Source organism: Falco punctatus (assembly GCF_963210335.1).
Source record: "Falco punctatus genome assembly, chromosome: 19".
NCBI classification, from domain to species: Eukaryota; Metazoa; Chordata; class Aves; order Falconiformes; family Falconidae; genus Falco; species Falco punctatus.
In genome coordinates this window covers 717,367-733,455 of record NC_137599.1, presented here as the reverse complement: position 1 = coordinate 733,455, position 16,089 = coordinate 717,367, and the positions used below count along the sequence as shown (strand labels likewise).

Genomic DNA, 16,089 nt, shown 5'->3' with positions numbered 1-16,089 from the left:
CCGGCCCAGTATGAACACGTGGGATACACCACTAGTGACTGGCCTCCGTAAGGGCATTGTGCCGTTAATCACAGCTCTTCAAGCCTAGCAAGCTGAGCCAGTTTTCAGTCCACCATGCTGCCCACTTAGCTAGTCCATCTTCCATCGGATTTTCTACGAGGCTGTTACGGCAGTGTTGAGAGCCTTAATACATTTAAGATAAACATCCACAGCTCTCCCTTTATTCCCTGAGCTACTGATTTCATTGCAGAATGCTATCAGGTTGGTTAAACAGAATTTCTACTACAGAAAACCACGCTGACCACTCACGATCACCTCCTAGTCCTTCATTTGTCTGGAAATGGTCTCCATAATTAGTTGCTCCATCACCTTTCCAGAGACTGAGGATGAGGCAGACAGGTCTGTAGTACCTGGCTTCCCCTGCCCTTCTTGGAGATAGGAATAACATTTGCTTTCTTTCAGTCCTCAAGAACATTTCCCGATTGCAATAATCTTTCAAAGAGAATTGAGATGGCCTCACAATGATACGGGCCAGCTTCCACAGCACTCACGGATGCATCCATCAAACCCCAAATGCAATGCAGCCTTCAGTTTCGATTCATTTCAACTGTCTCCTTTCTCAAGTAATTCACAAACAAGCTAAACAGCAGAGAACTCTACAGAACGTGACTGCGACTCTTCTCCACTGTGAGTGTGGACCAGCTATTCCTACAATTGCTCTCTCAACCATGTATCCAGCCACACATGACCTCTCCTCATGTTATTAGCTTCTTCACTTCCTCCAAGTTTCTATAATATGGGGGATGCTTGGGTGGTCTGAAATCAGTCTCTATGTCAGAGACTTCTTAGCTGTCCTCCCCCAAAGAAACTGCAGAGGTGCACTAACCAGCATGTGGAGAAAGAGTTAAGTGACCAAATTCAGTCCCACCAGCCACAGGGAACCATGTAGTGGAGTGAGCAGAGCAGTTAATTTTATCATCACATTAGGAGAAGACAGGAAAGCATTGGTCCACTTCTCAATAAAGAAGAAAAGCTAACAACAGAAAATGCTGAGTTCAAACTGCTAAATACTTTTTTTTTTTTTTTTTTTACACAAAGACTTCATGTGTTACGTGGCAGCTAATATAAGTATCAGTGACAAATGGGCAAGAATAGGAAAGAACAGTAGGAAAAGAAGAGACAGCCCACAACAGTATTAGATATTTGCAGATTTCCTGGACATGAACTTCACCCCAGAGCACTCAGAGTGGGTGAAATTATCTCAAAGTCACTGAGAACTGGGACAGGGTAGGGAAGACACTGGGGGGGGGGGGGAGAAAATGAAGGTCATCTATAATGTTATAACGTGAAAATGAAGAGAGCCATGGGGTTAGACTAAATCTTGAGATGCCTTTCAATCTCAACTATTTTCTGATTGTGTGGTATAGACCTATCACTAATTTAATTCCTGGAAAAATCTGGCACAGTGTCTTTTTAAGTAGGTAGAAGAAAACAAGGATACAAGAAACAGCCAAAAGGAATTTATTAGATCAGCCTGAAATAACTTCCCTCTAGGAAAGAGCAGGAGGTCATACACAGAGGATTTGAGAACACAAATACAGCAACAGAGGGCGATTTAAAGTTTCATAAGGTATAAATAGTTCTTACACATCTTCATAAACACGTAGGAAAAACACAGGCTGAATGAAGTTAAAGGTAGATGAAAAGTAGATGGGAAAAGAAACCACAAGAAAGCACAAAGAGAAAGGATCCATCCTGAATTTACCAGTATGCAGCACTTTTATTAATAGCCTAGAAGATGGAACAGAATGCACTTACTAAATCTGCACATTACAAAGCCAAGATCTACAAATACACTGATGGTCAGGATTAAATTCATTTAAAAACAACGTAACCTGATGCACAAGTTTCTGAATTGGGGTAGGAATAATTAACTGCATGTTGCAAAACCAAAAAAATGTCATATTGAGGATTACAACCAGGCACCAAGGCACAAACACAACCTGCCAGTTGACCTGGAATCGACCAGCACCTCAGTTACCGTGCCCTGTTTTGGTCATCACACTTCTAAGCAATGAAGAATGACCAAGGGGAGAGAAACCACAAAGATCAGTGATCTAGAGGTTATGAGAAATGGCTTAAGAATCTGAGGTTTAGCATTGAGAATACTGAAGAGAAACACGAATAGACAAGTATCTAAAAGCTGCATCCAAAAACGTGAAAGAAAGAACCAATATATGATGAACTGCTGCAAGACTGAGAATAAACACTTGAAAAATTTTGACAGTAAAGATGCTCTAAACAGTGGAATGGGCTGCCTTGGGAAGTTCTGGCATTTCTATCATCTCAGTTACAGGTTAGACATGTCTGACACTAATTCTTCATTAAAATTATCCTATTTTAAGAACAGACTGGATGAGATCCTTTCCATTATTCTTGTTCTCTTACAGTATCTGAGTACTTCAAGAACATTAATATATTAATTTTTAAGACAGCTTAAAAGACAAGCCTCCACTTCACAGGCAGAATCCAAGAAAGAAAATGATCTCTCAGTATCTGCTAATCTGAACGTTCATCTTGTCTTCTGTTAATACTTCACTTTTCTATAGTGAGCTGAACTTCAAAAATACAGACCACTGAAATCAATTGAACCCAAGAGGTCAGAGGACAAGTTAAGATGGTTACCAAGAAATACAAATTACCTTGGAAAAGTCTGATTTAACCTACTTAATGATAGTAACAGGAGAGGATGGGGAATTTAGGTTCCATTTCAGTCTCTTAAAAGGAACGTGACCTGTAACGCCAAGTATTCCTGTATCTGTTATCAAACCATAACAACAAACAACACCACGTACATACAGAATCTGCTTTTTCAGTGGCCTTTACAATGACTAATGTGACGCCCAAGTCATAAAAACCACTTCCCTGCTGGAAGTCAAGATTGTGTTTCAATGCATAGAGACACTAGAGTGTTCTTTAAAAAGGCAGACAAGAATTCAGTACTAGCACTTTCTTTTCAGGTCTGAGAAAAGGTTTTCCAGTTGTGTAGAAATTTACAGCTCCAGGCACCAAATCTCAAGAACTTCAGTCCAAACAGCCAAATATCTGTTAAGTCAGAGGAGGAGGGAAAAAAAAAAAACACAACAGAGAGAGAGAGAACAGTGTAAAAACAAGTATTCAGCAATCATCTTAATGTTAGGCAATGACACAAACCATTGAATGAGCTGAATTTCAAGTCTCAGCAGAAAAAAACAGCATTTAACATGAATGCAAAGAAAGGGCTTATCTGCGGGAATAGTTTAGAAAAATATAGCATTTATCAAATAAAAGAAGGCACTTTAGCTTGAGCAAGAGTATGCTCTGAACTGCAACAAAGAGTAACCAAAATCAGGCTGCAGTTCACCATGAAGTTACACAGCTTCACTATGAGCTGGACATCACAGAGATCCAGAAAGGGCTTGAAAAGGAAGACAATTTCCTACAAACACGGCTTTTGTAGGGCTGTCGTTCAGAAAGAAAGTGACTGATAGCTTACCTCCATCAGTGCCCTGCAAGTGTAAAGTTCCTTTGTACATCATGGACTGCACTAAAAAGGAATGCCCCTTTTGTTTCAAGATACCTTCCTCAATCCTCATCCAGATAAGGATTTATTGCCATTTGGCAGTCACAAGATTATTACAAGTCAAGCATCAGGCGAAAGATAACAGCATCACCAACATTCATAATGCTAAAGAACCTCCAGTAAATGACTGTGAAACCGTAGCCTTAAAAGCAATCAGCTTAAATTGATGAAAGTCCTACTGTGGTTCAGAAGGGACCTTACCCCAGAGCCTTCCTGTAGCTATGTCCCATTAACCAACCATGGAGCTGATCTTGCTGAATGCTAACCCCTATAAATGGTTTTTATTAGCAGTAATTTTTGCTTCAAATCATATTAGCTCACTACAGAGCCATACAAGCCCAAAACTACCACAGTAGAGTTTCCTGCATACAGGAAAAGCATGGGTAGGGAAAAGTAAATTGCCCCCTTGCAGGGCAGCAGGGAGCTATGGCAAGGTTTAATGACCAGCTAAAGTTGATCTAGAATTTCTTTTCTGGGATAAATCAAAGATTGTAGCATCACAGTAGTATTTACACCCTTGGATGATATGGTTAACTGACACTGATCTATATACTTCAAACCCAGAACATTCCTTGGAAGTTAGATAAACCACACACAAATTGCAAGTAATTTTTGAAGGGTCTATAGAGCCTCTATGTAGTTACGGGACAGAAATATTTATTACATTTGGCATAGAAGTTGCAGTCTGTGAGCACTGGGCAAAAAACAGAAACGGGTAAGTACTAGAGCACCAGATAGCAAGCAAATTCTTTCTTTTCCTTTCCCAATAAATTATATACAAAGGTGAACAGCTGTCACACTGACATTTCAGATCTGAAATATAGTTAAGAGCAAGTTATAACTAAGGCAAAGAAAATGAATGTCAAAGTTTTGTTTTTCCAAATTTCAGATAAGCTCTTTAGCCCTAGGGTTAATCAGAGAGCTAGAGAGCTCTGTTTGGAGTCTAACTTCTCACCAGAAAAATGTTTCTTTGTGCAGTATGTGTGTAAACATGCAAAAGTAAGACTATATGTATTTATATAAATCATATGGCACACCTTTAATTCATTGCCCAGGGTAATCAAAATACTAGTGGTCCTTCAGAGAATTTTCTTCCTGTATTAAGCAACACCAATTAACAAGAGGAACCATCTGAGTAGCATACCCTGCAAAGCAGCTCCACAACCTCACCCTGCAGTCAGCAAGGTTTCCCACCTTTTCCAGAGGTACCTGATGGAGATGTAGGTCCTCGACAGAAAAGCTAGCTGCTGCACATCATTACCAAAGAGTGCCTAGCTGTCAGGTTAATTCAGCTAATGATAAAACCGAGGGAATGTAATCATTTTTTGACACACAACTGCTTAACGTGCTGCCAGATTGCATGCAGCCAGGGAAGCTGAATAGGTGAAGCTGTAGCAAAATGAAAACAAGCTCTAATTAGCACTAGTGTACTAGCGTAGTTCTCATCGCAGTCCAGTGACACCGATGAGAATTCCCGAAGTCTAAATCTTCTACCTTCACATATGGTCACAACTAAGGACTATGCTACAGCCATGAATATACGTGATAGTTGCTTCAAAAGGTAAAAATATTTCAAGTAAGGGATGCCAGTCCATCCAAAGGCCAGATGTCAGCAACATTCCTGAACTGGACACAACAGAGCATCTAGATAAAAGCTTTTCTTTCCATAGCCAACACCATTTCTCTCATTTCCTCTCTCCACAGAGCAGCTAAATTTTTAACAAATTGAAGCATTTGATATTCTCAAGTAGAAGCAGAGAAGTTATGACTTGCTCACAGCCGCAAAAAACAGAAGAACCAGTATCAGCCCCCAGCAGGCCTTTGCTATCACATCAATATGAGGTAAAAAGACAGGAGAGAGAGAATCATGCACTAATTGGACTTAGCCTACAAGGTTTCTTCAGTGTTCCTCCGAAAGTGTTCAAATCACAAGAAAAGACCTAATGCACCTCACAGGGAAGCTTAACATCAGTTCCACAAGCACTGGAAATGGACAGACTTCACACACCCACACACAAACAGGATGTGTCTTCTGATGAAAATCTGTTTTGTAATCAAAATCTTGATTGCTTCATTTGTGGGGAGAGGGAAGGTGGATCAAGAAATATAAACATACACAGAAATCATACAGCTATGGATTCCAAGTTTAAATATTAACTCACAGAGATTATATTCAGAGAACAAGGACCAGCTATAACATCCCCAGCCACTTCATGTGACAAAATAATATCTGCAGCTGCACGCTACTTACTAAAAATTAAAACCAGGCCAATTTATCTACCTGCCAGCACATGTTTACAAGGTAATGGGACTGCCTTTCCTTCCCCCAACCCCCCAAAAAGAAGTTATATTTAGAATCCATGTTTTTATTTCACAAACTCAAAGATGTATCACGGCCTGCACATCCTCTCCAGCATTTCAAATCTGACCAAGCATAGGTCACACAAGATACTCTATTTATTAGGCTACCATTGTGAGAAGAAAGTTTATAGTGCGACTGCCAGGACAACAGGTTTTTATTATATAAGGCAAGATCGTTAAGACAGGATTTCCTCTGACCTATATAGACAGCCCATTGTCAGTAAGTCACAAATAGGAGTGCTCAGTCTCACTGCTAAGAATAAATAAAGCATTCAAAAGAACAGGGAACATTTCGATTGCAAGAGAAAAGGATTCAGTTAAGTCTCACCTCATTCATTCAGACATTTCATGTACAGGGTTGAGTACCTGTGTTGTTTTTTGTCCCCCTCCTCTAGCCAAGTAACAAGAGTATGAAATACATTTGGGAGCAAGAGGATCAGAAAAGGCTTTGTTCATCTATTAGATCACTAAGAAGCTGCCATGTTATAGCATCATAAGGTGGTTAGTTGATAACCAGTCTTTACAAACCAGAAACAGGCCTGCATCCTGTCCCCCAGCTATACTTCTTCAGATTACACTCACCCATTTGCTCCACAATTTCAGGTGGAAAAACTCGAGAAGCAAAAGCTCGCCGGAAAATGTCTGAGAATTCTTTGTCAAGGCCCCCAATGCCCATTTTCTCAAAATTCCAGTCTGGGTTGATGATTGACTGGCGATTCTCCTTGGTCTTTGATTTACCTTAAAAAAAAAAAAAATAGTTTCAAACATGTAGCACAGCAGAATTACAGCAAGTAGAAGTACAAACACCAAAACAGCTCTACCAGGTCAGACCCATGTCTAGCAAACTCAATGCTCAGTTGCAAATGTTAGCCGGGAGGATACACCAAGACAAGGATACAAGGGCAGCGTACCAAAGACTCAGCTTATTAAGTAAGCCATTTTCCCAGCCTTCCAACCATCCAGTTCATTGATTTCTCAAGCCAGCGGTTGCTCCTAGGTATTTAAGAATCCACAGTAGATTTCTCTGCCACAAATTTACCCAGGTCCCCTTGGACCCACGTGAGCTTAGTACTCGGAGTGCCCTACAGCATCTAGCTCAGCACGGCTGCTACTGGCTGCACAGCTGCACACCTCCTTTCATGTATCTCAGCCAGCTCCTACCAGCTTGTCATTTCATGTCCCCCACATCCTCTCAGTCTTCTCTGTTCCTACTACATCCTTTGATGCCTGTAGACAGGCAGACTAGAACTGCATGCACTGTGGTTTGGTTGCATCTTAAATGCAGGTACAAAATCATGCTCCACTTTGTTAAAATTCCTGTATTAATAATGTGTAATAATTCTTAACCACCATGCTTAATAATTCTTAACAACAGGACTCAGCCTGCTACTGAACATGGGTCCAGCATTTCCTTGGAACTACCATACCTGTGATCTTGCACAAAACAGCAACCACTTTTGACCAGAGTTAGGAGTGTTCATCCTCCCACATATCAGTTTACGTTTATTTATACCGAACATCCTCTGCCATTTTATTTTTTAGCCACTGAAGTCCATAAAAGCAAGCTTTGTCACCTGATTCAGTCTTTTTTCCACTTTATTGCATAATTACAATGAAAAGCAAAGGCCCCAGCACAGATTCATGTTCAAGTCCACTGGCACCCAATATTTACTTCTACCATTTCATCACTCACCCACTCACGCAAGGACCTTTTCTCTTACACATCTCTGTTTAGAGCCTTTTTAAAGAAACTTTTGATAAAGAACTTTGCTGGAAGAGCTTTGAAAAACAAGCAGACTGTGTCAGCCCTTATGCCCGCGCTTTTTGATGCCCATAACGAACTCCGGTAGCATCATGAGGTAGGACTGCCCTTACAGAAGACAAGCTGACCCTTCCCAGTGTACCACCTTTATACAGGTATCCACTAATTTAATTCTTTGTTGCAGTTTCTGTTGATTCTTCTGTACAGATTTCAAGTTCAAAGATCTATACTCTCCAGACCTTCTCTAGAATCCTTTTAAAAACAGACAGCACATTTGCCATCCTGCAGTCCTCAGATACCAGAGCAATTTTAAGCAAAGTCACACAAAACAGTTACAAGGTCAGCTAGCTCCTTTACAGCTCAGAAGAATAAAAGCCAAGTCCTGGTAAACCACCACGCTCCATTTTGTCTGTCTGTTCCATAACCTCTTCTAGAGCTACTTCAAGTTCAGCCAGATCCCCTAAGCACAGGTTTTGCAGTCTCCATGAGATGTTGTAACCACACTCTTTTCCTTTTTGCTGACAAACCACACGCATTTTGGTCTTGCAGAGCTCCTTACTCCCTTTTCAGAGAAGCTTTAAAGTACTCGGGGTATTTAGGAAGTAGACAATAAGCATAAATGCTCCTATAAGAATACTGCTGGGAAGCTGTCAATTCCATGTAGTCTCACCTTCAGTTTATTCAAGGGAATTTATAAACAAGCACTGACAATTATTGGTTAGATTAACATTCCCAAATGGCTTTCAGCATCATCACTTTGCTTAGCTACCAAAGAAGCCAACAGTAATATAAAAATCCAGAAAGAAAGCAAAGAGTCTGAAGATTATCCTTAACTCGTGCAGAAATTGGATGTCTTGTATTTTCTTAAGACTTACACCGTGCTTTACAGGATTTTTGTACAGGATTTACAGGACCATTATCTCCCCTAAAAAGCCAGTCATGGCAAACTACAACTGTGCGTTTTGCTTATTTGTTCTATAATCTCTTCTAGAGATACCTCAAGTTGAGCCAGATGAGTTAGCATCTAGAAGTGCAGTAAGTACACCGAACAAAGGTTCTTTGTTAGCTGAATTAGACTGCTGCTAATCCTGGTCTAAAACACACCCGGAATCAATATCTCAATTCAGAGTGCAGCAAAACAAACAAGAACATGCCTTTAACTGACACGTTAGGGACAACACAGTAGCACGTATATAACATACTGCACTAATTATAGTACCATGCAGGGTAGCAGCGAGCATTTGATTCACCGATGACTGTGTATTTACTATCTCATTGCTCCACTAGTGTTTAAATCCCAGCACTTGGCCAGTGATGTTCCGCTCCCTGCAGAGCTTAGCCTACATCCCCCCCTTCTGGCAGCACCCAAGCACGATAAAATTCTTGGAGATTGAATTAAAACATCATCCATTGGTTTTATAACATGTAATTTTATGCTAGTTATAAGAGACAGAATTGGTTTCATTTTTTTAATTATTGCAATTCTTTTCTACTGGGGAAAAAAAAAAAAAAGGCCCTTTATTGAAGGCGGCACTACTTCACTTTTATCTCCTCTCTCAGAATTTAATTATTCAGGACTTTACAATTCTCCAGAGACTAACAAAGCACATTAAGTAGCTCTGCCTCAGATGATTAATAAAGCACCAATATGACACAAGTAAACTGAAGCCTAAGCAACTCTTTTGTCTTGTCTGCAGACAATGTAATTGAATCACAGTGAAGGATTCCTATTTCCAATCAATCAGCTCTCCCATAGGACCACTCCTCACACCTATACATGCTAGGAGGAAGATCACAGCTCATTACATGGCTTTGACTATCAACCAAGGAAAATATCACTGCTTGCTCTGATGCAATAAATTGGATTGTTAATACTCACCTCAAAATGTCCTATCAAAACACAGTAAAAATTAAATGGGCTGTAATCGTGTAATCACAGGTATGAACTAATTTGCCCATGTGAATTTCATTTTGTGCTCTTAAAATCTGTATCTTTGTTCACAAATTACAGACATCTACAATTCAGCCTACAGACCTCTGGTGAGTTTTTTTTCAGTGCAGATGACTGGCTGTGCTTTCAGATAAAAACTTCCCCGTAAGATGCAAGGTATGCAGTTACACAACAGCCTCATGTCACCCCAGTTTTGGGGGCAACTGTAGCACACGAAGCAGACAACTACAGAACATGAAGTCACAGCTCTGCATTCAAGGGAATAGGGCACTTCAGAGCAGCATCAAAACTCAGCCTCTGCCGCAAGCTCCTGCAATGCTGAGTGAGTTTAATTGTACTTTCCTAAGTGGCTAGTACCCTCATATGTTTTATTTCTGTAACAAATACCCAAAGTGCTGAGCATTCACAGTCAAGCAGAGCTCTGCTTTGAAGCCTACTGCAAAAAAGGCAAGTATTAAAACTCAACTGAATGCTCATCTCAGCTGGCCAGATTCACTGAACCCCCCGCACACCACAGCCTTCACCTACCACTTCTTATCTGTGGAAGAGCAGCAGCAAAAGGAGTTTCCCTAGGTCATGGGCTCTGAGAAGAGGGAACAAAATAAGGAAGGGAGGAGGGAGGTGTGGGGGAGGCGTGTCTCTTCAAGTACAGGACTTGAATCACACCCAGAAAAGAATGCCTAGAGCCTTATTACCAGCAAGGGAGGTATATGCATCTGTACACTTACTAAGTATCATCCACTTCATAACACTGATAAGAAAAGGAACAGCCAGACTAACAGGGTGTACACCTGTTCTGTAGGACAGCCACCATGGTCCCAGGGCACACACAAAGCCAGCAGCAGGGAAGGGGCCCTCACTGCCCGCTTCGTAGTCCCGGTTCCCATCGTTCAAGCTGGTAGTTCTATGGGAACACACCCAAATCCTCCCCAGCCTTACACCACTTTCTTTCTAAATGAACGCATGGAGGACATATCAATTATTCCCTGATTTCCTGGCTAATAAAGTCTGAAATTGTACATAAAGATTTGTTTTGTTGAGGTTTTAGAAACTGTCTCTTTAAAAAAAGTTCAGTTTTGTTAATAAACTTGCTGTGTAAACAGTTAGAGCAAACACACCCAAGGAACCCCCTGTGCTGTCTTTTGCAGCTGTCATCAGTTTCTGAAGAGCAGGACTTTCAGAATTCAAGAAAACTGAAGTGCTCTTCAGAAGCTGTCCTCTCCCCCTGAAGAATCGATCTCAGAGACGGAATTTTCAGAAATAAGTTTTGCACTCACTTTGACATTCTAGCTACACATTCAAAAAAGTTCTCCATTTCCTATTTCCCTGCTCTTTTGATTAAATTTAATTAAAGAGGTGTTGGCTTATAAGTACCCCTAAAAATACCATTTTCTGATGTTTAAAGTTAAAATACCTCAATGGTGCTGTCTTTTGTTGGATTTACTGGTCCATTGTGCCTTTATAATCCAGGCTCAGGAGTGCAAATTAACTTCACTCATCTAACTTGACTTGGTATTGCCAGAATCTCTCCAAGTCACACTCACCTTTTCTCCTCCTATCTCTGTCTCTGTATACTTTCAGATAACAACATGGTGATAGTCGTAGTACAGACACACACAGACCTGCTCTAGTACACTGGTCAGTTGTGGAGCTTCATACTGCGAGGACAGTGACTTTATTATAGAGTCCCTGATTAGAAGCAGCAAAGTCTGCTGGAGGGGTGGTGTCTTCTCAGTGCAGTGGTTTTCAAGAGAGCCCTGAGCACCTACAACCTGCTTTCTAAAGGCTGTGACAGGTTCCCAAGGGATCAAATACAGTCATCTGCTAGTTTAAACAGATACCTGGGAGACATTCTGACATGCAGTTTTCAATAGATTAGGTCAACTGATGTAACCAGAAAAACAAACTTTGAGGCATAAAGTCTCTGAGGCCAGAAAAGCACCAAACTTCAAGCATTATTTATCTCTTTGGATACAGTGGCACTTACCAATCAGATTGAGAGAGGAGTTCTCAGCTTTTTCAAAGGCAACTTGACTGTTTCCCAGAACCAAACCAACCTCAATCTGCAAAAGGGAGGGAAATAATTACATTAAGCTATTAGGCTCAACTTCACATTGCTCCTTAGGTATCTCCAAGCATATCTCAGAAGGCAAGAAACAGCAGCAAAAGCTCCACTACAAAAGTCACTGGGAAGAATATGAAATACCACACCTCCTCTCAAACTAACATCATCGAATACAGAAGCTCATCAGGTATATTATATTGGATTTTTAAAGTTGTTTAGTTCAAAACCAACTATTTCATTTCAGCAAGATCTAGCAAGTAAAAAAGAAAATAAAATCATGACCTTTCTACAGAAGAAAAAAATCAACACTGGACATATCTGGAAGACAAAAAGGCTTAAGAGAGGGTGTTTCCATGAATTACTACATAAAGAACAAAAGAGATTGCATCTTCCCCAGCTCTGCACTTCAACTCATGCAAGTCTAAGCTCCCAACCACACAAGCAGAGGAGACCATTAAACTCAAAACAATGCTCCTTATTTCTCTGAGGCAAAACACACAGCCAGATGAAACAAACGTGCAACTTCTCCAAATGCAAGTAACCCAAATTCCTCCTTGTAGCAAGATCTGGTCAGTACTTGAATCTCTGCAGTCCCTGAGGAACGAATGAATTCCTGTGAGCCTACCTTCTGCTTTTTGCTTGCTCCAGATTCTCCTTTGAGAATGCTGGGGTCCATAGCTTCCATGTCCTTTACCAACAGGCCAAAAAGTTTGTCATTAAAGCTGAACACAAGCTGTGGAAAGAAAAAACAAAAGATTTTAACTCATTGAAAAAGCTAAAAAGGACTTGACAAGGCTACTAAGACATGAAAAGAAAGAGGCCTGACACCTAAGTTTACCACCCAACAAATTCCACGTAGCTCTTAACCTGTAAAGGTCAGGTGAACTGAACAAGTGCTTTCCATGTCCCCGTATGTAAGAGTAACAGATTAAAAGTAGCAGAGCATGAAGTCAATTGGAAAAGAAAAAAAATCAAAGAAAAATTCTCCTTCCAAGAAAAGCTTCTCTTTCCCCGCTTTTTCGCCCTGGGTAAATGTTGAAACATGCTACTGAGAATTAATTAAAACTGGTGTTAATTTTGATCTTACATAGAGGGAAGACAGAAGTTGCTTCTCAAAATATTCCAGGAGCTGCCATGCTTATATCCGACCAGGCCACAATAGAGAGAGAACCCAGCTCCCTCAAGCCCTGAGATCGTCTTCACAAAGATAGGTAGATTTCTTTAGATAAGGAAAAGGTAGGTTTTAAACCACTCTCGGTGAAAGTCATGATGGTTCAACTTGTCAGAAAGAAACCAATCACAAAATAAACCACTTCTGCCCTATTAGCTGTCCTTTGCAGGCCATAGTCAGTACCTAGGTATTTTTCACTATTTTACGTCAGTGTAGTACAAGCATGCTCACGTTACTTAAGAACATTTCAGCCTTAAAAAACAAAACAGAAGCCACACCTGCTGGCCTACGGAGAAGGCTTGGCTGTTGAACTGCTGGATGAATTCAGCAGCCATCTTGTCTGTGTCATAGGGGTTGGAGTCAATGTTCTTCTTCTGCAGAAAATCTATCTCAATTGTCATTGTGCCGATACACTGCTTAGCCTTGTCAAAAGTGTATAAGGAAACTGTTAAAAGACAAAGAAACAGTGCACTTCAGAACAGCAAGGTCCCCTCACAATACATTAAACATACTGTAAGTTTGGCGGTACACGTTCTTTTATTCAGAATGGGTACTTAATAAAATTGAACATATTATTTCAATGGAGACACTTATTGCTTTTACATCCATGTTCTACTACAAGATCAAAAACACAGCAAACGTATCTCCACTGAAAATCCCTGCATTTCTCTAAAAATTCTAATAGTCTCCTTTAAAATAGCTCAAACACCATAAAAGCTTTGGAGGATGAGGACAATGAAAGCAAATTCACACGTGCTGTAGTATCACAATAGCTATATCTACATCTAAGGGTTTGGAGGACATGTCTTCAGAAAGTCCAAAAGCAAGTATTAAGAGTAGTCTTGCCCCAAAAAATAATGACAAGAGGTCATAACTTGATTTCTGTAGCAACAGACTGACTGACTAGCTCTTCTCCAGATTAGGTACCAGAAAGTAAGATTACCTGCAAATTCAAGTGCAGTAATACAATTTATCAGGCTTCTACAGCCCAGAAAGAGGCGTCAGCTACCCTTCCTCTCTGACACAGAGGAAACAGCCGCTACCCCAGAGGTGCACTTGAGCCTATCCTGACCTGCCCCAGGTTACGAAGGGGGAGGGGGGGGCAGAAAGCAAGGTGGCACAGAAGGTACTTCACAGTCATTGGCAACAGCACCTAATCCATGCAGGCCTCAAGTTTCATCATGTCAAAAACAAGAGGCCACTTATGGTCATTGCTGCTGGAGGAAAGAGGCTAGAAAGGAAAGAGCCGCATGGCCCACAGCTTCAGGGACACTGCCTCAGCACAACTGATCAGAGGGACGGGATCTCACAAAGCAGACAGTCCTAATAATTAACAAACCAGACAGCAGCAAAGGACAGAGGCAGATGTGTCTCCAGAAGACTGAGGAACACTATAGGTTTGCTTTGAATCTAGAGAAGAAAGTCTGATCTGATACAGAAGTCACTGCTAAGGATAAAGCGGCAGGAGGTGAACAAAGGAAATGTACTTTATACATAACCTATTTCCTATCAAGCCTCTTGGCAGTACAATGGTTCCAGAACCTGCAGATTCCTGGGAAGATGACACATCAAAACAAGCATCCAGCACGCTATGATACACGATTCATTCAAGTTAAGCGAGAAAAAGAAAGCCTGCCTCTTGCTTAAATTGTTGTCAGAAGACACACAGGTCATCACAGCATGCACATTTAACGTCCTTCCTGCTATAAGAACTGGCCACCTAGAGATGAGCTGTCAAAGATAGATCTTTCAGAAAACAGGTATAAAGATGAAATGCTAAACCATGTCCTGAATTGAGGTATACCTACTGTATCAACTAGTTCTTTCAAAAAGGGATATGGCAGCAGGGTTATCACATAAGCCATAGCTAATGAAGGAGGGACTTTGGCCCCGCAAAAGCAAAATGGGAGTTGTTCTTGCCTTACAGGTCACTTCAGGGTAGTTACTTCCTTTTACTTGCTTATTCTCAGAGGTTGGTCAAACAAAAGCTTCTGGAGTGTCAGTCCCTGGATCTGGTCACATCACAGAACTGAGGTGTTAACTGACTACGAGTAGTCCCTGCATCAAGGACTGAAAGCTGGGGCATGCCTGGTAGAGAGGGCAACAGTAATGCACCAGTGGGGATGTAGTCCAGTAAGCAATACACAGCGCCAGCTTCAGAAGCCTGTAACATCCTAGAATCAGAGAGGCTAAGAAGGTAGCAGTGACCTTCCGCTGCTGAGAACACAGCTGAAGCAGCCAGTCCCCAGCTCCAGGTGTGCATCTCCAATTGTAACACAGGAGATGATGAAGCTGAACCACAGTGAAGGCAAGACAACTGCATCCACTCAAGGCACTCGACCATTAAATGCAGCGGACTGCATTTAAAACTGACATTTTAAACATAGTTTTCACATTATTAGAGGAACAAGACAAAAAGAAAGCCCTGTTAAATCACTAGTTTTATGAATAATTCTCCCTACCTGTAGCATAGCTTTACAAATCCTTTATACTTAGCAGGGAGTCATATGACATTTAGTCACTCTGCATAAAATTACTGCATTATTTTTCTTAATACATGTTCCCACAAGTCAGTAAGTTTATAGCAAGGTCTACTACAAGTACAATCACAAATCTGCTCTAACTGCTAGTCATGCTGAATATTAGTGTTTCTTTTCCCAAATAACTTCAGTAATAAAAAGCATTTATCTAAGCCAGCTGGCACATGTTACTGATCAGCAACCAAAAAAGGGTGAGAAACTAATTTATCAGTCTCCTTCCCTCATTACAAGTTATTCTTCAGTTTAAATAACAAAACAAAATAAAGTCAGCCAGCAAAAAGACCTGGCTTCCAAGCAAGATCTGTGAGGCATCTAGTTGCGCAGAGGGACAAACAGACCCACTCTAGCTTGTCACGACAAAATCAGAGATCCACAAAGACATGCGACCACGCTCGAGTACTGGTTCATGCCCAGGGACTTGCCCAGATCAAAGGAGCTGGGAAAACAAACAGCCAAGGAGTGAGTTTCCCTAACAGTACCTCACACCCACAGCTGTACCACCTCTCAGTCTAGGTCCTCCTCACTTCTTGACACAGGATGCAGTCATCAGCTCTGCCAACAATCCTCAAATGACAGGAAAATCCCCTGGAATCAGTGAAGTAACTCAAATGGCAAAA

The 16,089-nt window shown here is 41.0% G+C and overlaps 1 protein-coding gene across 4 annotated transcripts in view; it reads right to left on the bottom strand.

Annotated features, from left to right (window-relative positions):
* The window catches only part of NSF (N-ethylmaleimide sensitive factor, vesicle fusing ATPase), a 75,241-nt gene that overhangs the window by 38,360 nt on the left and 20,792 nt on the right, over nt 1-16,089 (bottom strand). For all 4 annotated transcript variants that reach the window (XM_080369790.1, XM_080369789.1, XM_080369792.1 and 1 more), the window contains exons 5-8: nt 13,211-13,377; nt 12,387-12,494; nt 11,684-11,759; nt 6,566-6,721 (exon numbers count right to left, since the gene is read on the bottom strand). In XM_080369790.1, the coding sequence (XP_080225916.1) occupies nt 6,566-6,721; nt 11,684-11,759; nt 12,387-12,494; nt 13,211-13,377 (507 nt within the window). The remainder of the gene's footprint in view (nt 1-6,565; nt 6,722-11,683; nt 11,760-12,386; nt 12,495-13,210; nt 13,378-16,089) is intronic.